The sequence below is a fragment of the Bipolaris sorokiniana genome, assembly GCF_000338995.1.
Source record: "Bipolaris sorokiniana ND90Pr unplaced genomic scaffold COCSAscaffold_2, whole genome shotgun sequence".
In the NCBI taxonomy this organism is placed as follows: Eukaryota; Fungi; Ascomycota; class Dothideomycetes; order Pleosporales; family Pleosporaceae; genus Bipolaris; species Bipolaris sorokiniana.
The window spans coordinates 809,048-833,642 of NW_006911896.1; the positions used below are offsets into that span (position 1 = coordinate 809,048).

General features: G+C 51.6%; 8 protein-coding genes across 8 annotated transcripts; 2 read left to right on the plus strand and 6 right to left on the minus strand.

The window, feature by feature from the left end:
• Nucleotides 1-10: 10 nt before the first annotated feature.
• COCSADRAFT_33116 (uncharacterized protein) lies at nucleotides 11-1,221 on the minus strand. Its single transcript, XM_007697265.1, has one exon. It carries the CDS (start codon nucleotides 1,188-1,190, stop codon nucleotides 165-167), a length of 1,026 nt encoding a protein of 341 aa, XP_007695455.1. The 5' UTR covers nucleotides 1,191-1,221; the 3' UTR covers nucleotides 11-164.
• Nucleotides 1,222-1,589: 368 nt separating this feature from the next.
• COCSADRAFT_64318 (uncharacterized protein) lies at nucleotides 1,590-2,018 on the minus strand (the record flags this gene model as incomplete). The annotated part of the gene is made up of 1 exon (XM_007697460.1): nucleotides 1,590-2,018. A coding segment is annotated over one exon (429 nt), but the record flags the coding sequence as incomplete, so codon positions are not given.
• Nucleotides 2,019-2,260: 242 nt separating this feature from the next.
• COCSADRAFT_108310 (uncharacterized protein) lies at nucleotides 2,261-3,800 on the minus strand. The gene is made up of 3 exons (XM_007697646.1): nucleotides 3,040-3,800; nucleotides 2,587-2,983; nucleotides 2,261-2,533 (listed from the first exon to the last, which is right to left on the minus strand). The coding sequence occupies exons 1-3, from the start codon at nucleotides 3,628-3,630 to the stop codon at nucleotides 2,331-2,333; spliced, it is 1,191 nt and encodes a 396-aa protein (XP_007695836.1). The 5' UTR covers nucleotides 3,631-3,800; the 3' UTR covers nucleotides 2,261-2,330.
• A 1,014-nt stretch (nucleotides 3,801-4,814) lies between these two features.
• Nucleotides 4,815-6,586, minus strand: COCSADRAFT_156611 (uncharacterized protein; the record flags this gene model as incomplete). Its single annotated transcript, XM_007697647.1, has 2 exons — nucleotides 4,815-6,344; nucleotides 6,419-6,586. 2 exons carry the CDS (start codon nucleotides 6,584-6,586, stop codon nucleotides 4,815-4,817), a joined length of 1,698 nt encoding a protein of 565 aa, XP_007695837.1.
• Nucleotides 6,587-6,967: 381 nt separating this feature from the next.
• On the minus strand, nucleotides 6,968-8,847 carry COCSADRAFT_108315 (uncharacterized protein). The gene is made up of 3 exons (XM_007697648.1): nucleotides 7,486-8,847; nucleotides 7,365-7,430; nucleotides 6,968-7,308 (listed from the first exon to the last, which is right to left on the minus strand). Exons 1-3 carry the CDS (start codon nucleotides 8,536-8,538, stop codon nucleotides 7,102-7,104), a joined length of 1,326 nt encoding a protein of 441 aa, XP_007695838.1. The 5' UTR covers nucleotides 8,539-8,847; the 3' UTR covers nucleotides 6,968-7,101.
• A 368-nt stretch (nucleotides 8,848-9,215) lies between these two features.
• On the plus strand, nucleotides 9,216-10,804 carry COCSADRAFT_80235 (uncharacterized protein; the record flags this gene model as incomplete). The annotated part of the gene is made up of 2 exons (XM_007697649.1): nucleotides 9,216-9,742; nucleotides 9,847-10,804. The coding sequence occupies 2 exons, from the start codon at nucleotides 9,216-9,218 to the stop codon at nucleotides 10,802-10,804; spliced, it is 1,485 nt and encodes a 494-aa protein (XP_007695839.1).
• Nucleotides 10,805-11,902: 1,098 nt separating this feature from the next.
• On the minus strand, nucleotides 11,903-14,457 carry COCSADRAFT_269498 (uncharacterized protein). Its single transcript, XM_007697650.1, has 5 exons — nucleotides 14,313-14,457; nucleotides 13,959-14,081; nucleotides 13,789-13,900; nucleotides 13,531-13,735; nucleotides 11,903-13,479 (listed from the first exon to the last, which is right to left on the minus strand). The coding sequence occupies exons 1-5, from the start codon at nucleotides 14,353-14,355 to the stop codon at nucleotides 12,271-12,273; spliced, it is 1,692 nt and encodes a 563-aa protein (XP_007695840.1). The 5' UTR covers nucleotides 14,356-14,457; the 3' UTR covers nucleotides 11,903-12,270.
• Nucleotides 14,458-18,744: 4,287 nt separating this feature from the next.
• COCSADRAFT_108322 (uncharacterized protein) lies at nucleotides 18,745-21,991 on the plus strand. The gene is made up of 2 exons (XM_007697651.1): nucleotides 18,745-21,059; nucleotides 21,118-21,991. Exons 1-2 carry the CDS (start codon nucleotides 18,822-18,824, stop codon nucleotides 21,769-21,771), a joined length of 2,892 nt encoding a protein of 963 aa, XP_007695841.1. The 5' UTR covers nucleotides 18,745-18,821; the 3' UTR covers nucleotides 21,772-21,991.
• Nucleotides 21,992-24,595: the final 2,604 nt, after the last annotated feature.

The following is a 24,595-nucleotide window of genomic DNA, read 5'->3' on the forward strand; positions in this document are numbered from 1 at the left end:
CGCCATGCTAGAGGTGCCGGACGGGCCAACGCCGCGGACGGGCCAACGCCGGATTTCTCCCCAACAGTACTATCACAAACTTGAAGCTGTAGAGCTCTACATAAAAGCTATTATCGCGAGAAACTCTAGTATAGTAATCTCGTAGTATTGTTTATTTGATCTATCTACTGATATTTGATTGGCAGCTTGATGGGGCGGCCTGAACGCGAGCGTGGTGATGGTGGTGCAGCTGATCGATTAGCTCGCTGCGCACCACCACTACTACTGCCAACGATAATATTCTTTGATGCTAGCTCAGTAGAGCGCTTGAAGGTAGGCTTCTTTCCCCTTTGTGAGATTTTGATAGCTTTCTGAAGTCGTTTGTGGGCGGCTTGGCGGGCTATCCGGTGGGCAGCTGCTTCAGCTTTCTGCCTCTCACGATCTAGTTTTGCCTGTGCCCGCGCCCGCCGTCGCGCATCTAGTTCTTGAGCTTTGAGTAGCTTTCTCTCCTCTCTAGCTTTAACCGCGATAGCTTTTTGGCGTTGTAACTCCTCATGATCGCGCTGTTTCTGCTCATATTGGCGGCGAGCTTCTCGCACCTTCCGTGGAGACCAGAAAGTAGCTCCACCATGATAATCGTCAGACAGCTCGAGCGTACCAGGCTGGATACGCTCCTTGCGCTGTCTCTCATCGATGAGAGCTGCCCGGAGCTGCTCGTTTTCTCGTTGAAGAAACGCTGTATCGGCGGATAGTTTCATCAGGATTCTATTAAGCGCTGAGATCGATCTACTACTTGTAGATTGATTAAGTAGCTGTCGAATCGCTCTCCAATTAGACGCTGATTCTACTGATACGTCTCTATCGCTATTAGTAGCTATAGTTCTGAATTTTTGAAGTATAACTTCTGGATTGAATGGTGAGAGTCCAGTAGCTCTAAAAGCATGGAGAATTGATGATTCCTTGAACGCTGCGCACCAAGCTCTCCAGAATATTGGGAAGAAGTGAGATTTGGTGAATGGTATCAGCCCTTGGCTGGTATCGGTGAAGTTTGATAGCTCGTTCGAGTATGCGGTAGATAGTGGCTTAAATAATCCAATATCGAGCGGCTGCAGCGTATGCGTTGAGTGCGGCGGGAATATAGCCAATAGTATTTTATTCTGATCACAATAGTCAATGAAATCCATCGTTATATGACTATGGTGCCCATCCATGGTGAGTAATCGGTAAGAAGATCGAGCTTTTGGCTTGGTGGCTGGATCGAACACTTGTTTGAGCCATTGGAGACCGATATTATCATTCGACCAGCCAGTGGCTGATGCGGTGATATACACAGTATGTATATCTGGATCAAAACCTTGGAGCCATGAGTTCTGGATAGAGCTGGATTTGCTGGAGTAGATAATGCTTGGATCTAGATACGATCCATCCGCGCAGATACATGCAATCAGCGTAATCCATTCGCGATTACCATCTTGAATATTTGATCTTTTCAATTTGGACTTGAGAGCAGCTTTAGAAAAGATTCTGACTGAGCGGGACTGTACTCCAATCATAAAGCCCTTCTCATCCATATTATATATATGTCGCGGCTCTACTTTATATTGATCGATTTTTTGGCGTAGAAGCTCGAAGTAGAGCTGATATTTCTTTTCTGAATCAGCTCGGCGCCGGCTACGATCGATTGGCGTGGTGCGCTTGAGTATAACGAGATGCGAGTTACGATGAACAAAGCGATCAACCCAGTGATATCCGAGCTGCTTCTGAGCTAGCTGCGACGCGATATTTCGAATGATACTCCGTGTGGGTGCTAGGCCTCGCTTAGTGAGTCTATCGATATAGTCGATAAGCTCAGCTTCATGTTGTGGGTGGACTGCCTGCTGGTTTTGTGCAGCTGCTTGTCTGGAGCGAGAAATACCTCGGTGGCGGCGGCTCAGCGTTCCTGGGTCAACACCATATTTTTTTGCAATTTGAGAATACACAAGTTTTTCATTAGGCTTCAAAGCGTTAATAGCAGCAAGCGCAGCGTCAATTGATTGCATTGTGGTCACGTTATGGGTGGTTGAAGTGGATGGAATAATTGGTGTTGGAGGACGTAATCCGGCGTTGGCCCGTCCGCGGCGTTGGCCCGTCCGGCACCTCTATTTTACGCTAGTAGGATGCGTTCGCCTCGCACAGGGTAGACGTCACATCATTCGCAATCAAAGATTTCAACAATAGCAAGCAGGAACAAACAAGATACTCAATGAAAAGTCCAATTAGACTTGTATTAGAATTATGACATGCCAGACATGTCGCATTACATTAACATTCATGGTAATCATTCCCTAGCTCCCAAAAGCGTTTTATAGCTTTTACTTGGTAGTAGAGAAGACATACGCAGCCTCAAGAGTGTAAGGGGCGCTATCCGGACCAAAGATTTGGTACTTCTCGCGCTGCCACTCGGGCCGGTTGATGGCATCGATCCAGTCCTGGACCTCCATGACGACGCAGCCGTACTTGGGGACGAAACGGCTGCCGTCCTCGGTGCCCTGGGTAGACTTGATAGGAAGGGTACCTGAAAATCATATTAGTATATGTAAATGTGATAGGGAAGGATGCTTGACTTACCATCTTGACCGGGGCAGCTGTACATCTGGAAAGCAGGCTGGTCGGAGTAGATGTCGAGCTTGATACCGGACCACTCGCTGGCCAATGACGCAACGGGGCCGGAGTTACGCCAGTCGAGAGCCTCAGCCGGGCTGCGGTTGACGAGGTAGCAGTTGTCGTAACCAGTGCAGTTGAAACCGCAGTTACCAAGAAGCTCGGGTGCGGTTTGGTTGGCACCAATCTGCTTAGGAGCAGACCAGAAGTCGTTGACAGAGTACTTCTCATTAGGCAGAATGGTGCCATCAGGAATGAGGATATTGTCAACACCAACGCGCTGGCCAGAGTAAGGGATGTGGAAAGTATGGTTGAAAATCGTCGAATCCTCGGGGTTGGCGAAACCGTCCAAGTTCCAGTAGGTCTATTTTTTCTTTATTAGTGGTCATTCGAAAAGAATAATTAATTAATCTAACTTACGTGGGAAGTCAGCATAATGGGCGTCTTCTTGGTGGTAGCAATGGCCACAATCTTGAAGCGCCAAGTGTGTGGGGTCACGGTGTAGGTAACGTAGCTGATGACCTCACCGGGGAAACCCTCCTTGCCATCGGGATCGACAATGGAAAAAGTAATGGAATCCTTGGTATGGGCGACAACAGTAAAGTTGCGCCAGTCCCATCCATCTTTTCCACCGTGCAGGGTGTTTGCGCCATTGTTCTCGTTTGGCGTAATGTGGTAGTCCTGGCCGTCAATGGTGAAGGTCGAGTTCTTGATGCGGTTGGCGTAACGGCCGGGTACACCGCCAAGATGGGGGTGAACGGGGCCCTCGTAGGCGGTGGCATTGTCGAAGCCGAGGACAATGTCAAGCTCTTCACCGTCCTTGCCCGGGATGAACAGGTTGGTGATGGACGCGCCATAGGGAATGAAGAGAGCGCGAATGCCCTCGGACGAGATCTCGTACTTGCCATCCTTGTCAGGGCCCGAAGTCCAAGACGAGTTGGCAGACGGCGCAGTGCTGTACTGCGCGAGGGCAGTTGCAGCAAAGAGAGGGAGAGTCGACAAGAACCGCATCGTGACTAGTCAAACTCGAGCGAGTTGAGAAGTGGAGTTGATGTGATGTGGTGTGGGGACGGGGACGATCTCCAAGACGGAGGCATGTACATGTTTATATAGTAGTAACGGAGTCAACTACTGGCGCGATTTCACCGGTCACGAGCTTGTAAGTAGGATTCTCTCCCGCTCACTCACTTCCCCAGCCTCTAGGCAAAAGTACCAACGGGATTGTACTAGGTTAGGGCGGGCCACTGCTCAAGGATACTTACTGGTAGTTAGTGCTATTAGCGAACGTGCGTTTCCCCGCAGGAAAATGTCCGTGGCAGGTCTCCAGGTCCCCGACATACTATGACGAGATCAAGTTGCACAGCATTGGAATTTCTTCACACGCTTCCTTCTCAGGCTCATTGTACCCTGAGAATTGTCCTCTTACGTCAGCGTAGCCCTCAATTGCTGCACATTTGCGTGGTGTCCCCAGGGGCGCGTCGTGTGTAGCTCTATTGTTTTGCTGCGAGCTGCGAGCCGCGAGCGTCATAGCTCCAAAAACCGCTTCTGTATAATCTCTCATGTACAAGGATCAGCAGCACAAAAGGCACCGGCAAAAGTCACCATTGGTGGACAGTTGCGGAAAAACTTAGACGCGTGCATCTTGACAGGAAGCGGAACATGGGGAGAGCTGGGTTAATTTTGTGGGGAATTGTTGGGGCCCCAGCCCTTGTGGCGCCCCATGTCGTTGAGTTTACTACTTACCCGGCTACCCAGAAGCTTGATCACGCTACACGGTTAGTACTCAACGGCGGGATGACATACTACAAACAGGAACAATGCCGCAGCATCACCACCACCACCACCACCACCACCACCGCCCAGCAGCTCTTGCATCCAAGCATACACATCTTCATATTGTGGCATCGGAACCAGACTGAGATTGTTTGACTTGGTATTGTTGTAATACTCCCTAAGTTTACAAGTTCGGCCCCAGATCCTCCCTGTAATACTGTAGTCATTTCCAAAAGTAGAATTAGTCACGCCGCCTACCACATGCCATGGCAGTACATAAGCAACAAACTCCCTGATGTACATCCATCTGTAGTCGTGCACTAGTCTCATCTGTGGGACCGGTGACCCGGAAACAAATCGGTTCATACATGTCGGCCCTTTCACATAGTACATGCCCAGATCCCCGGTGACGGTCAAGCGCTCTACATTGGTCGGCTCCCTGCGTACGGGTCAGGGCACTGTGGCTCCAGGGGCGCGGGGCTGCTGTATGCACCCTCCAGCATGGATACCTGATCGTCGATCCAGTTTCCTGCAGTACATGGGTACATCTGCGGAGTATGCGACTGAGGCCTTCCGCAAAAGGGCAGAGCAACCTCTACAGGCACATGGTATTCCCTCAACGGACACATCATACTGAGTTGGAGCGTAGTATATGGGTGCGGGTATCCACTAGCCGCCGCTTCTTCTTCGTGGCCCCACACTGTGTTTTGCCAGTTCACTACGTACTGCCTCGTATCTTCGACGGCAGCAGCCTGCCCACCGATATGATTAACGACAGAGTCGATACGTCCCTGTGGGTTCAGTGCATCCATTTCAGAAGCAGCGTTCACTGCACTCAATAGAGTGTCGAAACTGGATCGGTTAGGTAGCCGGTGGGAGTGGTACAGTCCAGGGTCTTTAGAAGCTTCTTGATAATCTTCGTGAAGATCAGCAGAACGCGCAGCAGTTTCAAGCGGTTCATCGGGGGCGTGCATCATGGAAGCCATCATGTGAGGCGTTGCTCGAGGCTTGTCTTTTCCCATCACCGCCGGTGTTGTCTTCGCATGACCAGGTACTTTCACCCCTTCCGCACAGCTCGGATGCTCGTTCCAGCTGACATTCGGCTTTCCGTGCTTCGCCCAACAACCTGTAGTCGTCTCCAGATCATTAAGCACATTTCCCCAATGATGTTTCTTGACTTTTGATCTGGTTGAGAAACCTCTCCCGCATAGACTATGAATGTATGGTTTCGTTCCGCTCTCAGCTTGTGCCTGCTTTGCTTTGGAAGTGTTCTCGGACAGGCGCTTAGCGACCGGTTGATCCATATCTGCGGTTGACAAGCGGACCTCGTCAGCGGTGTCAGAGCTCGCTCGGTCTGCCGCCTCTTGCAAAGCTTGTTCTTCAAAAGCTTCGCGGCGACGCTTGTTCGAAGGCGGCGGCATATCGTTGACCGCCTGACCAACATCAACTGCCACTGGAACACCGATAACAGGAAGTCTAGTTGTCTCGGATGACACAGTCTCCAAAGACCCTGCTTGAGGCGTATGGCTTCGGTGGAGACGAGCGGGAATCCCAGAGCAAGGGACCAATGGAGATTTTGTATGATTGACCTGCAGTTTGGGTGCGATGGGAGACCAGTTTCGCTCATGACTAGAGCCAGTTGACGGATAGGTCTGTCTCCTTTCGAACCAGGAGATTGGCGGCAAGCGGATCTGGGGTTGATGAACCGGTTGTAAGAAGTTAGGAGTAGGTGAGTGCATGGGCCGATGAGGCTCAAACTCAAAATCGCCTGTCTGCCATTTGGCTTCGGGGTGGTACAGTACTTTCATGAGATCTTGCTTGAGATCTTGGTGGTGGCCCAGTGCGTGGTTGATGGTGATGATGGTGTCTTTCTTCGATTCCCTCCCAGCTCGAAATGCACCGAGGATGTTCCAAATTGTTATGACTTCGGGCGAGTCTTGTCCAAATCGGGACTGCAACGATTAGTCAAGTTTACAGTCAGAGAGGTACTGAGGTTGATGGATATCTGCTTATAGCAATGACTTACCTTAACGTTGTCTAGGAATATGCTGACAAGTTGTCTGATAGCTGGTGATTGATAAGGAGCGTGAGATTGCCCTCGCACATCGCTTTTCGGAATCTGGTGCTCTGAATTTTCCTGGCTCGGTGGTTGAGGTGCAGAGCGATAAGCTTCGTGCTCTGGTGAGGTCTTCATGTTGGCCTGACTGGGTACTGCAATTACGCACCGATGGTCGTAACGCGCTGGTCGAGTTGTTTTGAGTCCGACTTGTATTTGTGTGGGTTGGTTGGACTAGCTTTTATCGTTGATGCTCAGTACCTGAAGCGGTAAGTCCGGGAGTGGAAGGCACGTTCTGGTGAAGTGAAGGCGAATTACACGTGAGCCCTCATGCACACCGCTTTCCACCACAGAGTGGCGGTGATTCCACTTGATGTTTCGTTTGTAGGCGGACACTTGCAGATGAAGTAGATTGTTTGTACAGTGTGTGACACGATTGGCCCCACTGCATGACAAAAGGCAGTCACGACGAGTAAGAGGAAGGCGCTACATCTGATGCCCAGTTCCCAAAAAGGAAAGGGGTCTTGGGGCAAACAGCTGCAGTACTCAAGTTTTTCATACTGTAGCGTCATTTACAGCTCGACCAAAGTGAGCGTGAAACGAAAGAGGCTGTTGATTTGTTGTATTGTAGTAGCGGGGCGGAAGACTTGTAATCAACCTTGAGAGGCGGTCAAACGACCCCTGTAGACTGTCTGACGAGCATGTCCAGCATCGTAAACAACATCTGCAATGCTTTTCCTGTAGTGCCAGCCGTTTTCCATTCTATCAAACATGAGAAAATCGGCAGGCTGTCCGGGCTGTAAAGTCAGATCCGTGGCTTCACACCCAATTGCAGTCTTTGCACGGGTAGAAACGGTTTCCTGCATACGTGGAAATGATCAGTGGCAAGCTGCAGGTAGATCCCCAGGTTACTTACATATAGCAGCTCGGCATCTTTCTTTGTCCCAGCCTGATAGACTCCAACCCCAATCGATGCGACAGCCTGAAAGAAGGGATCAGTGTTGGGTTTCTACACCACTATAAGGCTATGTTCTTACCAAAGGATCGCAGTTACCATAGGGAGTGAAGGCGTTTCCCACGTTGTTGATAGCAATGGCAGCGTTGAAGCCATGTTCATTGATGAGCTCTGTGATGGGCAACGTCCCACGTATGTTCTCTGGGGTCCTCATCATAAATAGGTCGGAGGTGGGAAGGCCAACAAAAGAGATGGGCAACTTGTCCACTTCTTGTCTCAGGTGCGTCCACTCGTCGTTCCGGAACCTTGTCAACCGGGTACAATGTCCCAGCGCTATCTGTTTACTGTTGTCCTTCTTATCCCATTTGAGCTCTCTGATGATATCCAAGGCAGTCCAGACGAGTGGTTGCTTTTCTTCTTCGAGGAAGTAGTCAAGGTGAAGGTCTAGGTGTTTGTCATGCTGAAGGGCCAACTGAGTGATCCATCGCACATTTTCTATAGATTTGCGCTCGTTGTCCTCAACATACGGTGTGCTGCCAAGCACGTCTACTTTATCATAAGAGGCGGCAGTCGTCATCAGTTTCCTTACTTGTGCACCTTCATCTTGACCAGAAAACAGTGGCAGCTGAGCGAATGCGCATACCTGCACCTCACACCGATCTTGGAAAAGCTCTTTCAGCTTCAGGCCTGCGTCCAGACACTTCAGTTCCACAATGCCGTCGATTTCTACAAATGCCCGCATGGCGGTAACACCGTGCTGGATGCTCTCCTCGATGAGCCGCGTGCCCCTCCTGAGCAGATCATCTTCGGCGAACCGAGACTTGGCTTGGCCAGTGATGCTCATGGCCTCGTTGAAGTCGCCACTCTCAATCTGCAGGTCGCTGAACTTGGGGTCTTGGAGGAGAAAGCATTTGTCGAGATGGATGTGGGCATGGCACAGCGATGGCGCGAGCAGGCGGTTTTGTCCGTCCAGAGTGTTTTCGCTTTCTTCGTGCGACGAAGCATCATTGTGACCATCTACAGAGGCAATCCTGCCGTCTTGGATAGTAATGTCCCAGAGGGATGATGGCGGCTTATTTGGTATGCGAACATTGATGATCTTGTTCAGTGGGCTGCCCACTTTCTGTGTGTGCATCTTTACTGTCTGCTCACCCAAGGGGGTATCCGAACAGGTGGACTGGGTTCGGTAGACTTTAGACCGATGAGATGTAGAAAGCCAATACGATGATGTCCAGACGGACCCAGAGCATGCTTCCCACGGCTTCACCACGCAGACGTATGGGCCGCCAAGCACAATGCACGGGCAGTGAATGAAGACGACGTCCCGTGGCAGCAAAGCAGACTATGCGAGGCCCAGCTGCAGACGTCCTGTAAACAATTGCACTCGGGCTGAACCAGGCTGAAAAGGAACAAATGCACAAGGTCGGGGGGCGCCTCTCTGGCTGGGCGGGGGGGAATGGTTGCCCCGCATGTCCATAGGGGGAGCTAATGGCGGTGGTATCCGTGCAGCATGTGTTAACGTCCCCAAACCAACCTTGACGCGTCTCCAAAGACGTGACCATCCCTATCACCCTTCCATCTCCACTGACGCGCCCGCATCGCCAATTTTGCTGCCGTCCATTTTTTACATCCTCTTTCTAACATGCAGCCGAACTACCAGGCACGGGGATATAATTATCCGCAACAGCACAATGCAGCTACGCCCTCACGCCGGCCAGGTAAGTCCCAGAGTGCCCACTACCGCTGCCACACGACATCCCCATTACCCCCACCGCCTGTCCCTGCCCTTGCGCCCCGAAGCCGTACAATACGATGATTAGCAGGAACGACCTCGCTCACTTGTTTCGCAACCCAGGCCCCATTGTCCACCCCCAGCACCCGCCCCAGCAGCCCCAGTACAACACCAGCGCCAGCATGCAGGCTTCGCAGCGCGCCGAAGCAGAGCGCCGCGAGAAGATGCGCCGCATCGCAAAGAACCCTACCGACAAGAACATCCCCGAGGGCGTTGAGGACGTGTGCATCGGCGACGGTGTCGCCCGGTACAAGGAATTGCGCCAAGTTGAGCGCACACTCGACGCGACCATGATGCGCAAGAAGCTCGATGTCATGGATTCGAAGCACCACTCGCGAGCGTCGCGCTATGGAACCATGCGCATATGGATATCCAACACGGCCGAAAACCAGCCTTGGCAGAGCAGCGGCATCGACGCCGATGCTTTTGACTTCGAGAGCGAGAATAACGCCACGTACCGCGTCAAGATCCAAGGACGCCTCCTTGACGAGCAAGGCGACGACGGTCTAGAGGATGATGAGGACGAAGACAAGGATGCCGATGCCATGTATGTCAATCCGAGCTTGCGACTTCGGCTCTGCATGCACCTTTTGCGCCTCTGAAGCGGCGCGCAAAAAATATTCATGGGGATTGGGACTAACAAGCGACTAGGGACGAAGACGGCACCCAGGCCGAGCGCAAGCCCGCCGCGAAACCCAAGCTCTTCTCGCACTACTTCACATCCATCAACATCGACTTTGACCGCGCCAAGAGTTTACAACCCGACAACTTTACGCAGATCGAGTGGAAGCGACCCGAGAATCCGACAGCCAAGGAAGCCAATTTCAGCGAGCTCGAGTTTGAGCGCAAGGGCGACGAGAACATCAACATCACAATCAACCTCCAGCGGTACCAAAACCCCGAGGTTTTCCGCCTCAGCAAACCGCTAGCCGAGCTGCTCGACACCGATGAGGAGGACCGTGCGGGCGTGCTGATGGGCATCTGGGAGTACGCAAGGTCGCAGCACCTCCAGCAAGAAGATGACGAGCGCAAGTTTGCCTGCGACGCTAGATTGAAAGCGCTCTTTGGCGGCCAGGACCACTTCTTCTTCCCCAACCTACCCCAGCTCATCAAGCCACACCTTACAACCCTCCCGCCCATCCAGCTCCAATACACGATCCGCGTCGACAAGGACTACATTTCTCCTCCCGCCGACTCGGGTAAGCCGGCATCCCAGCCCAGCGTATACGACGTCCAGGTTGCCCTCGAAGACCCCATGCAACCCCTCTTCCAAGACATCCTCCGCCGCCCAGATAGCATTCAGACGCTCCAAGAAATTCAAAAAATCGACGAGCAGCTCGTGCTGCTCATGGGTGCAATTGGCCAGTCTAAAGCTAAACACGCCTTCTTCACCAGTATGTCAAAGGACCCCGTTGCCTTCTTCAAGCGCTGGCTCTCGAGTCAGAAGCGCGATCTCGAGGTGCTGCTTGGAGAGGCTACGCGTGGAGGTGGCGAGGATGCTTCGGGCGAGGAGTGGCGGCGGGGTGGTGCGGATGGGGTTTGGGGTAGTGATGTTGCGAAGGAGAGTGTTGCTTTGTGGCTTGCTAGGTCGAGTATTAAGCCGAGGTGAAATTGAATTCGCGAGCGAGTGTTTTGTGTATGTGGGGCATCATTGTTGGTATGGTTGATGTTGATGTTGTTATTCTGGGCCTGTGTTTCAATTCCTTCCTTTATTTTATTTTCTACTTCCTTGGTTTTGTCAAGAAGGTAAGTTTCGCCGAGACCACATGGAGAGGGGAGGGGGGGGGCCGATGAAGATAAAAGATGGCGTTATATTACACTCGATACCCGAAATATCCACTTTCTTCTCCCAATCTCTATTTTCCTTTTCCAACTCTATAGTTTGGCTGGCATGTGTTTTTATCACGTCCTGCTGTCGAATGAACGCCTTATGTACATGTACCCGTGGGGAACTGTAACAACAAAACAATCCCAATTCCAAAGATGTCTAGCTGATAAAAAACGATAATAACAATCAGAGACAAGAAGAACAGAGGTAGAAAAAAAACATGGGTATTTGCAAAGTTATGTAATCCAGACTTCTGCCCAGTCTCGTCCTCTTTCCTTCAGCTTTCTTATTGACTCTCCCTCTTTCCCACAGCCATACTCTGTACTTCCATATCCTCTCATCCCATACATGTGCCGCATTCCCATCCTCCCCCTCTCAGAGAAAGAGTCATCGTATAGTTGTGGGATCTCCTCTCTCTCCCTCTCTCAGCCCAACAAGCCGATTCAAAAAGAAAACAGATAAAATAGACAAACCTCCCCAGACATGAGCGCGTACATCGTGTGCCTTCCATAGCGTAATTAACTTCTATTACGCTGATATGCGTCCAGCGGAATCAGAAAAGGAAAAAAAATTACAGGGGCGGCGAGATGGTGGTAGTAATGTTGGGTTTGTCGTAGGTACCGAGTAAGTCCAGTTAAGGCTGGTTTGACCTGACATTTTACTTCCATCGCCAATCACCAACCACCATCACCCCCTAATCTATATCTGCCGTTTCTTTCGTCTCAAAAATCGCGGGGTCGAGAAATAACATATAGCTTCTTAAGCAATTTGCTTGCTTTGTTTCTTCCCATTTTTTCCTCTTCCTCTTCATCTCGAACTTCCGTGTGAATGTAAGAAGAAAAACAGGTAGGGAGGGAAAACAGCGTCTTGGCAAATCAGTATAAGCCTACAACGCCCAGATATCGCACACCTTTTATTCCTCTCCAGTCTCCGGGAAAAAAGGTGGATGGGTCGGGTGGGAAATATGCAAAATGCCGATGCAATAAAAAAGTTAAGAGAGGAGGAGGGGCCGCGTATATAAAAGGGCCTAGGGCGTCGCAAAAGGTCGTTTGATGAGAGAGAATGAGCATGCCAAAAAGGGCATGCCCCAGGGAAGACGCCAGCATGCTGCGCCCGCCAAATAAAACATTGACGTGAATCGAAAGAGATGATGAGAATGACGCAAGGAGACTCGTCCAACGGTTGGGGAAAGAGATTGAGAGAGCCGGTAGTGTGATGCGTGCAAAACAAACAAAGAGTGAGGTTGTTCAGGTATTGCTGATGATGACTCGCGCACCTTCTTTACCCAGAACACCCCTCTCTTTGGCCTTGGGACTCCTGTCCCGGCCTTTCTTGCGACTGAGGAATCCGAGCATGCCGGATGGTTTCTCAGTTTGGGCGTTCTGTACAAGCGCGGAGCTCTGGTTAGCCATCTCGGTCCATGAACCAGTCTCATTGAGAACTACCTGTACACCTCCGCCCATGCTTGTGCTGCGTTGGGAGCCTCGCTGGCGGCTGTTCATAGGGCGGGAGAACGAGGGGGTTGGGACTTCGGAGCCGTCGTGAGGGAAGTAATCAACATGCTCACCACGTTGCGACGTGGGTGAGCTGTTGTTGGCAGTGTGCTGCAGTACGCTCGTCGGCAGAGGTGGACTGCCGTTTGGTGATTGTGTCGATCGTGCGGTGGTAGTGGAACGGGTGGGGTGGAGGTCGGTATCTTGAGACTTGGAGTTGGCATAGTGACGTCCAGAAGAGTCACCATGAGATGGAGCAGAGGTGGGGTTGTGGTCGGGCTGGCTGTGGTTGCTGGTTCGTGAGCCAGCGCCAGAGTCTTGGGGGTCAGCGACTGCTACAGCGGCAGGAGTCCGTTGATCGCCAGCTGTGGTGTAGTTGAAAGGCTCAAACAGCGTCTCAATCATCCTGTGTAGCTCGTCGGCGCGTATCTCCTGCTCGGTAGCATCTTCCTTGAGAGCTTCTCTTGGCTTCTGCCGGCGGGCACGGGCCTCAAGCGGCGCTTCTTCAAGCAGCAACTCCTCAAGATCGTACGTCGCATCAAAGTTGGTCTTATCACTCGAAGGTATGAAGATTGGCTCAATCTCCTTGTGTTCGAGTGCATAAAAATCTATGGGCCGAAAGAAAGGATTATCAGTGAACGAATCAAATCCAATGGCGCCAATGCGTCTGCTTCGGTCCTTTTCCAACAGGGAGCTGATGGCATGCAAGCACGGCATAGAGACGGGCGGGCTCGTGACGGGATAGGTGGGTTCTCCCTTTGAGATTTTGGCGGCGAGAGAGTCGTGGCTGCTGGCTTCAAATGGTCGCTTGTTGTATATGCACTCGTAGAAGAGCACACCCAGTGACCACCAGTCGACTTCGCATGAGTAGCCTTTGCCTTCATATACTTCGGGGGCGAGATAGGCGAGTGTGCCCGATTTGCTCGTCAGCGGCTTGTGTGGTACAAAATCAGAGGCAACGTTCTGCACGTGTCAGCAAAGACGAATGGTGAGGCGCATTGCAGCCGAGCTTACGAAATCTGCGAGATGGACATGTCCCTCAGAGTCTAATAGCACATTGTCTGGCTTGATATCTCTGTGCACAATGCCCTGCTGGTGTATGTAGCGCACAGCGCAACCAAGCTCTGCTATCCAGAAGCGCACAGCTTCTTCTGTAAACGTCTTTCGCGAAATGTGGAATCGCAGATCGCCACCGTTCATTAGGTCCACGACAATGTATCTATCCTTGTTAGCCTGGGTTGGTGGAGGCAGGAGCGATGACATTGGCCATACAGGTATTCAATGTCCTGGAAGCTATAGCGTAGATTGCAAAGGAATGGGTGATTGAGATGCTCAAGCATACGGCGCTCTCGGATGATGTTGCGGACGCTTTCCGACCGTACGACTGTGACACGAGGTCAGCATGGCTAGATAGCAGCTAGCGTGTGATGGCATGTACACACCTTCATCTTTGCGTATGTACTTGAGCGCAAATGTGAGCCCCGTATCTTTGCGCTCAACGATGCGCACCTTACCGAATGCGCCTTTGCCCACAACGCGCAGCAGGCGGAAGTGGTTGAGGTTCACTGCAGGAGAGGTCAGTCGGGACTTGGACGAGCCGTGTATGTGTGTGGGAGTGCATGTGCGTGTGGGAGTGCGAGTTTCGCGTGCTTTAGATGGATATCCCCCGCGTTGGTTCCTTGTTTGTTTGTTTCTTTTTTTGCTCGTCTTTTGTGTTCACATCTTTCCACACACCTCCATCTCTCTCTCGCACTCTCTCTGGCGCAGCACATGCGGGAATGGTGGTGATCACGCACCTTGGTCGGTGAAGACGACGGGCTTGCCGTTGTTCTGACCCATGAGGGGCTACAATGGCAAAGAGACAGGCGGACAGGCAGATGCAGTGGATGTCTAGAGATGCATCAGGCGGTTGATAGGATAGTCCAGGCTGACTGGAGCGGCGTCGCAGTGGGGTGGGAGGGAGACTAGGCGGGGGTGGGAGTGAGGGATGCAGTCGGCAAGCACGGGGGAGCAGTGCAAGCAAGCAAGGTCCGCGGGCGAGGGCTCAGGTGGAGATTATTAAGACACAAGCAACAGCAACAGGCGGTCGAAGGGCGAGTCGCAGCGATAATGAACAAGAAGTTGAAAGGAGGCCCGACGGGTTTGCAGGCGCACGTTTCGCAGGTCGTGGCCCAAGCAAGATTAGTGTCGGCAGGACTAGGGCAAGAGCACAGGCATGGGTTGCACGTTTTGAGTCGCATCCTTGCCCGCAGAAAGGGCAAGCGCGGCTGCTGCTCCCCTAGTCATGGCCAGCCACAGCAGAGCGAACCCACATTACTGCCTACATAGTGTAGTATGTACACACACGCCCACGCCCACACCCACGCTTCTACAATCTATCTATGCCTGGTGGCCTGCGCGACAACAACAACAACAACGATGACGATGACGATACAGCAACAATATAAACGGGGATACTGCGTCATGGCGGTGTACGTACTTGGATGTAAGTATACACATATGCCATCTCCATATCCATCCTGCCCGCTGCGCCCAACGCCGGGGGAGAAACACTGGTGGATCCAGTGCCCGGGTCGTGCCAAGCCAGTGAATACAAACACCCCCTAGTACGTCACGGGACTGGCTCCCAGCATCACCCCTTTCACTTTGCATCCACGATAACGGCATACACGACGTGCTGCGTGCTGCTTTCCCGTCCGATCTGCATGCGCTTATGGACCTACACGTTCTACCACGACACATGTCACATATCCCCCTCGGTACAGTAGTATAGCATCCACGTATGCATACATGCACGTCCTACGCCTCTTCATCCCCTCGACACGACACAACACGCCACACCAACAGGACATGTCCTCGCACTCGCACATGGACGTGCCATCCATTGGCAGACAGCCCATCTAGTTACCTACTCTAGAGTACACCTAGCTCTGCCCTACCGACGTGCAAACTCCGGTGCTGGCCCCCATAGGCCTACCTGTAACGAGCGGCAAGTCTCGCCGATATTGCCCTCTCTCCTAACCCGGTCGCTTTGACGACCCACCCACGGCTGAGTGGAGCAACGCCCGATTGGGTCTCTGTAAAAGCTTCCAAACGTGTTCCATCCGCCTTCTGCTGCCAGCACCCGTATCCAAGTGCTAAGTACTCACATACTCCCACCCTACCGAACCGTCAGCTCACCACCCGTCACGGCGTCTCCGCAAGCTCTTGGCCAAGTACGGCTGCATCGGAACATTGTGCACAAAATAGCTTCCATGGCGCCCCTTTCTGGCGCCCTGCCGACCATCTGTTCTCTCTTGACAACAGCCAGAGAGGCGTACATAAGAAAAACGTGTCTCGTTAAGCTTCCCACGCTCCAGAACATGTTGGCTTGGCTCGCCTTGCCTCCGACGCCTTCTCCGCAAGGACCTGCGCTAGCTTGTGGCACTGGCCCTGGCCCTTTGAGCCCACATCCGCACTGCTAGGTATACCATCTGCAAAAGTCGCCACCGCCCTACACTACACATTTCTAGTATACGACTGCCAAAACCTTGCCCCCAACTCTTTCGGTTCCATATATCCGCTCCAAACCATATTACCTGCCTGCCTCTGTTCTTGCCCCTTCCGGCTAATCAAGCGCAATCGCCAGTAGCACCACAGCTCTTCACGCAGCCTGCCGCAAGCCCCGACCAGAGACACCTTGTGCAGCCCGTTCGTTTTGTGCTTTGTTCGTGCCACACGTCCCATTCGCGCCCCGCCCAACCAAACCCTAGTCGGCCATCTGACACCTTCTAGAAGACTTCCCCCTTTCACCTGCTTGGTTACACACGTACATACCTGCGTACGTACTGTAGACATCGGTACGACCTGATGTATGCAGTCATGTGCATAAGCTCATTCCCTCTTCTGTCTGCCCTGCGTGCGCTGCCTCGTATTGCCGATTTTTGAAAATGATAAAGATCGGCCCTAACAGCACTTTGTCTTCTGAAAAAAAGTCTAACCATATGTCGTGGCCCACGATTCGTTTCACTAAACCCACCATTCCAACGCCCCCTATACTCAATTGCGCCACAGCCTGTGCGTTATAAACCAACTCTTTTGCAAGTAATCAGCCACCCACCAAGCACATGCCCGTTCCCAGCTCTTCGCGGTTGAGGCCGCTGCCACAAGCCACACATTGTAACCATTCTCGCAGTGCTGTGATGCCTGGTCGCCGTGGATCGCTTCGACCCGGTCGTCTGGTTTTCAACCTTGCTACTACATGCGAGCGTTCGTTGGCTCAAACGAGCTCTCCGCGCGGCTGGCCCCAGTAAAGTTTCCATCAAACCCCCTTTGCAACGTGCATCACTTGACATCTCAATCCCCAGTCTGCAACAGCGCGACGTTGGTAATCCTTGGCCGTCAGCTGCAATCTTGATTGGTTTTGACTCTTGCTTCACATGCAGCTTGCAGACATACAGCCTTGCTCTGATATTACACAATGTCTTACCAACTAGCATGTGACGGCAAATCAATGGTCCACCATACGCCGTTAACGCCTCTATCTGCATCCTGAGACCTTCTCTCTCAGCCCAGACGCCCGTCGCTAAAACCCCGGGTCTAGGCCCCACCCTGCAGTCCACAAGCTACGTAGCTTCGTCGGAACGATACACACCCACCCAAGCTTTAATCTATACGCGAGAGCCTAGCCCTCAAGGCCCGGATGCCCCAGATCAAAAAGTAGCGGCTTCGTCGGAAGAGACCCTTTGCACGTATATACACAACAGATGTTCTCGTTCAGCCCGTCCCCTGTGGCTGCAACAGCTGAAACGGAAGCTAGCAGCCGATATCATTAGTAGTCAAGTACAGCAAGTAAGATGCCCTCGTTCCCGCTTGGCACAGCGACGATCCACGTGAGACCTTGTCCCCAATACGGATTCCACCGCATATTCCCGCCCTGTTTCCTCATGCACGTAAGCTTAGGGTCGGATTATCCCAGCACGACACGAGTTCCGCGCAAAACACAACAGGATTGCAATCCTTGTGTGCCACGAGAAAGCAACTTATTGCACATGCATTGTCCCATTGGAAGGTCGGCCCCCACGCTAATATCTGGGAAATGGTTGTAGCGGTGTGAATCTCTGTCGTGTTGGTGTTACAATGGTATGCGTCGAGCATACGCCATGGCAAGGGGGTTTATGCGCGGACGATTGCCCGCTTTTGTCAGGGATCCCGGGCAGGTGTGTAGTTGGGCATCTGTCGTATCTTTTGCAAACTAAAGGTGCGCATGTTCAGGAATGTTGGATGTCGTAGTGCTTACATACTCTGTCGATCTCAACGCGAGGCGAGAGGGGACATCTTTCCATACGGAATAGTTTGTGTAGATGGAAGGAGGATAGACGATCAAAACACCAACCGTGCTCGGTAGATCACAACCGTGTCCCTTTCTTACTCACACCGCAAAAATAGTAACAATTGCGCTTTCCCAAGTCTTGGATTCCTTCTCCTTGTTCTTTGCAAGCGAACTTCAATACAAATGTATCCTGGTCTGCATTGCATGAGTTGCAGTGCTAAGGACTATGCCACCCTTTTCTACAGATTCCACCACTCAAAGGACCAATACCTACCTTCATCGGTGAGAGTTTCAAGCCGGATCACCAGACCTCATATGCTTTTCTTGCTTTTCCCGGTTGAAAAAGACGGGGAAGAGTCATCCCAAAGAATAAAAAGAAAAGAAAACGCGGTTGAAGTCGCCGTTGTCGGACAGTTCATAGCCAAGGCATACATGTGTCTTGCGAGCAGCCCTAAACTCGAAAGGGAGCTCTGAATCCAAGAGGGTGTTGGCGTACCTTTTTTTTTCTCAGAGCCTCGTGTCGAGGGTGCGGATATCCGACTCACTGGTATCCGCAGCCCGTATAAAAAGCTGGGCATTGAATTGAAAGGTTCGGCACGACAGTTCCGTTTGTTGATTTTTCTTTGTAAGTTTTGGCTTAACCTATGTACACGTATGTAGCACAGTATCAATCGAGTTTTGAAATAAATGCTGTTCCTTTTTACACGGAGCGTTCCGTTCCTAGGGTAATAATGTCTTGCTAAACACGACAGAAAATGAATTTGCACAGTCCGACCTTTGAGTCAACGACTATCAGTGATACAGACATCACCATGTGACTTGCTGCTAAACTATTCCATAGCATTCAGAGTGTGAATGCAATGGGATGATCTGGGGTTCCTCGGTTCGGCAGGTACGCTAAGCCCCATGCCCGAGCTCTGGAACGTTGGTACACCCCAACGTCACCACCGATAGGACACGATGCACTTGCAAAGAGACGCCAGCTCTATGCGCCATGAACGGAGCAGACACACGGACACACGGTGAATTGAACACGAGGGAACAGCTGCTGCCGACACCCACGCCGTCACCCGAACCAGAAGCAGACGATGTGGCACCTCCGATCGATCGCCGCAACTATGAAGAAGCGAAGAACGAAGAGATGTTGCTGAACACAACGAATGGCGCCAAGGAGGAGACGAACAGCGCTATCGGTTCGCGTGCGACAAGTAGGAGACCCAGTGTTCATGAAGAGGCTATACAGTCCGACACCAACGAGAAAATCCGACCCATCAAGCGTCCTGGAGATGGGCGGAGAAAGAGCAGTGTATCGGACCACGACAAGATGCTGAAGCTCAGCCCCCGCCAGATTCATGAGCTCACCAGTGAGCCTTCGAGTATTCCTGTGCGGGCAGCGACGCCAATTCTCGAGGACGAGCTCGAGGACGCAACACCACTAGAGAACATGGATGATCAGGGCAACAACAAGCCACGGGGCTCGGTCCTGGACCGGCCTGTAGAATTCAATGGCACAAAGCACGATGGCAGCAAGGAATACGGCTCGCGAGGTCGGGAGCTGACCCAAGAGAAAGAGACACTTGTCATCAAGACCCCTTCTACCGAGTTGCGCAATGGCCGGCCGATGCCTCTGTCACGGTCCATTACCACACCTGCGCTCGTGCGAAGAACCACTTCAAGATCACGGTCGCGAGCACACAACCACACGAAAGAAGGAGAGGAACGGAGGCAAGGTCGACATGTGCCGCCACCGCTAGACATGCCGCACAAGGAGGCCACATCCAAAGGCCACGAACGACACAGGGAGCCTCGCGATGTGCGTGACCACGTATCACCAACCGCAATTGCTCTCCCATTGCCGCCAATGTCAATGCCTACCTTCCTCTCACTTGAGCTCTCTGCGACCCGTCCCTCTCCGCTGTACATTTATAGACCTGCTACCACTGAGTTTCCTTATGAATCTTCCGAGATCAAATACGAGCGCTTGCTCAATTTCTTAAGGATACCCTTGAAGATTGAAATTATCCTAGGGTTCGGGGCCTTTGCTTGCTTGGATGCTTGGATGCACGTCTTGACCATCCTCCCACTACGCTTCCTTCTTGCCATTGCCATCTTGATCAAATGGTGGGGCTCAGTTATTGTCAAAGAATTCCGTGATCTCTGGGCCTTCGTTTACAATGGTCTACCCCGTCTGTGGCAACGGAGAAAGCATGTGGACGGGCCCACACCTCTTGCTACTCCAGCTGAAGAGGAACCACCATCCATGTCGCGGAGGCCATCTGCTACCTCGACAGCCAGGCAGGATCCTCGGGCGTCAACGAGCTTCCAGTTTCCAGACCTAAAAGAACTCAAAGAGCTCAAAGCGCGACGACCTCGAAACTCACGATTTCGTCATCGCCGCACAAAGTCAACACCATCTACACTCCAGCCTAGTCACAAGGCAGATATACTCAAAGGCTTACTGGTCATTGCAAGTTGTTTTGTTTTGATGCGTTTCGATGCGAGCCGGATGTACCATGGCATTCGGGGACAGTCGGCCATCAAGCTCTATGTCATCTATAACGTTCTCGAGGTCTGTGACCGCTTGTTGTCTGCGATGGGCCAGGACGTCCTCGAATGCCTCTTTTCCCGCGAAACGCTTGATCGCAATCCCGATGGCAGAAGCAAAGTGCTTCGTCCACTTGGCATGTTCTCACTTGCCCTTGTGTACACAGTGGCGCATGCTACTGCACTCTTCTATCAAGTTATCACACTGAATGTAGCTGTGAATTCGTACTCGAATGCTCTACTCACACTGCTCATGTCGAATCAGTTTGTGGAAATTAAGAGTACGGTATTCAAAAAGTTTGAAAAAGAGAACCTTTTTCAGATTACCTGCGCAGACATTGTCGAACGCTTTCAGTTGTGGCTCATGCTCCTGATTATTGCCATGCGTAATGTAGTCGAAGTCGGTGGTCTCAGTATTCAAAGCAGCGAAACATCATGGACGGCCATGTTTACGGGTTCTACCAACGCGTCGACTGGAACGGCGTTCAAGGCATCAAACATCATTCCTATGAGCTTCACCATCTTTCCCAAGTACATTGCTCAGGTGCTCAACCCGTTCTTGCTGGTACTGGGCAGTGAGATGTTTGTAGATTGGCTCAAACATGCGTACATTACAAAGTTCAACCAGTACAAGCCGGAGGTGTACAGCAAGTTCTTTGATGTACTAGCAAAAGATTATTATTCAAATGTAAGACCTTTGCTCTACCGTTTTCTTTCGATACTGGAAATTGACTAACAACACCCAGGCATTCGCCGACGCAGACCTAACCCGCCGACTCGGTCTCCCCGTGATACCTCTCTCCTGCCTCTTCGTGCGCGCCGCAATACAAACCTACCACATGTTCATCGCACTGCACATGCCACCCCCTCTCCATGCAACAACCACATCCCTCACCTCAGAAGACGCCACGTCCTCCTCACCCGCCACCACAGCCGCCCTCGCGCACATCGACCACGTTTTCCGCCGCGCTCTAGGCCGCTCCTCGTTCGGCGCAGGCCTCGCCTCAAAACCCTGGTACCACCCCCTCTCCTACACGCTTGACGACCTCATCGCCGCCTCAACCATGCTCATCGTCTTCCTCGTCATCTACCTCTTCTTCCTCGCCTTCAAGCTGCTCCTCGGCATGATCCTGCTATCTGTCAGTCGCAACCGGTACCGCGGCATGCAGGAGCGCGAGAAGATGAGTGTGGAGACGGGCGGGAAACGTATAGGGGGTTGGGGGGTTGTCGATGTGGATGAGGAGAAGAGGAAGGTTATTTATGAGGATGATGCGGAGGGGTTGAGACGGCTGAGGGAGAGGGATGAGAAGGGGAGGAAGAAGGAGGCTGAGGAGAAGGAGAGGGGGACGGGATTTGGGCATGTTAGTCGGTATGCTATGGTTGCTAAGAGGATTTGGTGATGAAGAAGTTTTTGTTTCTTCGGTAGAGAAGAAAAGTGTGAGGGTTGGGAACGGTGAGAGGTTGGGGATAGGGGGCAACTGGGACAATGGTTCTCTCTCTCACTCTCCATTTCTCAGTAGATGAAAGATGGATTGTTTCTTCTTTATAGGATAGATTCAATGTCCATGCATTTTCTTCTATGCATTTTCTTTTTCCCCACGTCTTGCTATGGATCTATACGTAGTTTGACACTACAACGGTTTAAATAGCAATGCGTAACGTTGTGCGGCGGTTAACACACCGCCAATCCTGACAGGTTTCCCTCTAGAACTACCAATGGAACTTCACGCGAGAGAAGGAACGATAACGATTCAAGGATAATCTACAAGGCGTATGTAGGATTCTGGTAGTATCCACCGCCAAAACCATTTTGTCTATCGCTTCTTCATGCGAACGAGACGAATTCATCAAAACTACTAAACCTTTTTCCCCCCCTTCCTTCCTTCCTTCCTAAACGTACATACTCTATCGCGCAGGTAAACAACTACTTCACCTCACTTCATCTCGATTTATATCTTATTTATTTTTTGGGGAGGTTCTAAATTAGTTTCTAAGATGAAGCCCCCTAATTCGTAAGCCTTCTTTAACATTTCCTACGCTGCTGGCCTCTTATTCGTTATTACAAAAGAGGCGGGGGGGCAGTAAAAGGTTCAAATTCCAATAACAAAGATTTACCAGAGTTAAACTTTTGTTCACTAGAAAGGGTTTGTTTGTTACCTTCATATCTGGGGTGGGATGCTGTTTTTTTCTTCTTCTTTCATTTGTGAGAAGAATTTGTAGTGATTCTGATGGGCTTGATGCGAAAAGATTGTTACGGTATTGAAGGCATAGGATATACTTTGGTATTCATGATGCGGGGCTTTTTGCTTGTTTTGGGTGGGGTAAGTGGGTGTGGTTGTCAATCTGTGAGAAGAGGGGTGTCATCGGTAATGCTTACGATGCGGGGGTCTTTTTTTTGCGGGAATAAAATGAATCCAATAGTATTCTGTGGGAGGATGAGGAGGGGTGAGATTAGCCTTTGCTGTTAGAGTTTTGACTCAGCCTTGTGGGCACAGGATACCCCACGTATTTGGCGATTGACGTTGCATGGGTGCTAAGGTAAATACATCGCTACTGATGCCTTCGCAAACGCCTGCGGTTTTGGCAAGGTATTGTTTTTTGTGGTAGGTTGTACAATATCGGGAATCTTGTACGCAGCAGCAGCTGGCTGACACTTCGGAGCGGATTGTCTCGGATGCTATCTGTCTCGTATTTTCTTTGCTTGTTCTTGTCACGCTTTGTTCCTGTAAGAATAGCCAGAACAAGAGTTTCAGAACTCGATGCGAGGAAGCTGGGCGGTTGGAGATCATGTTTCATAGGCGGAGGATCATACTGTACGCGGGTGTTTTAGTGGGGCGGTTTTTTGTCCGGATATTTTGGTCCATCAAGAGGTGCGTGCTTGGTTTCGTACTCATCTGCAGCGACATGGTTTTCCTGCTCGACGTCATCAGATGCATGGTGAAAACGGGGCTAGGCGGAAACCTAGCTGCTCGAGTAATAGTACTTTTGGGATCTATCATGTTTGCTAGGAAGATTGTACTACTATGGCATGTAGATCCTTTCTATGCGTTGGCGCTGCTGATAGTGTTGGCTTTTTTCTTGCTTACTTATAGTTATAGAACTTGGTTAGGTATGGGGCATACGCGAATTCACGATATACAAATGCGTCCATTGCGGTTGTCAGGCTCCCAGTAGTGCGCTACGACTTACTACTAGACCCCACTGTATCGCGCAAAAACCAAGAGTCGCAGGATTGCCGGTACCGAAGAAGAGCCGTTCTATACAATCCAACGCCCCCTTGGGCGCGTTGTTGCAATACACTCGACAGCAGAACCTATCCAACGTCCGGATCGACTGGTTGTTAGTGTTTATCGCCTTGCGCATTGACGGTGTTGGGTGTGTCTACAAAAAACACGGCTTGTCCCCGAGGTGTTGTGTTGTGAGCGGAAATGTGCTCTTTTTGTCTCACTACTCACTTGTAGTCGCATACCCCCAGATTGACCAAGGTCGCACGATGTCGAATTTATGTATTTAAGGATGTAATTAGGTGGCCTATGTCAGCTCTAAAGCAATGTCTCGGGCTAGCAGTGACATGTTGCACTGTCGTGGGGGCGAGATGTTAGTAACTCCCAGTATAGTGTGTAAGCAGTAGGGCGGAGTACATAGTGTACGGGGTGCGGTGAGAGGCACTATGTGATTATGTACAGTGTCAGACGGTGCCGTGCCAGTTGTGGCATTGTACACATAGTACTAGATATGTATGTGCTCGAGTCATCGAAGCAGTGGAGTGGTGGTGCTGGTTTGGTCCGGCGGATACGGTATTGAGATATCCGGGAAAGATGCACATACATAGGGCCATGGAACAACAGATTGCATCTGGAAGCAGGTCAACAGCTGGCCGGGAGCGTGATGGGGCTGACGAGGGTGGTCGCATCGAGCATACGCGCAAGGCATCTGTGTGGTCCGGGACGAGCGACATCCGCTTCCGTGGCGCCCTACTAGCGTAGTATACCCGGAACCACCCCAGAAACGGCACTTTCTGCACCGACCTAGACATACTCCCTCCATGAATCGCTGTCGTCTCCACCCCACCCCGGCTGATATCGCTGCCAAATTTCGTCCGGCACGAATGCCTGCGTGACGGTGTGGTTCCGACTCCGACTACAAACCGCCCAAGACACTGGCGATGAAAATGCGAATGCCAAGTGGATAAGGGCCTCTGCCTTCTTCTCTCACCGCAGCAGC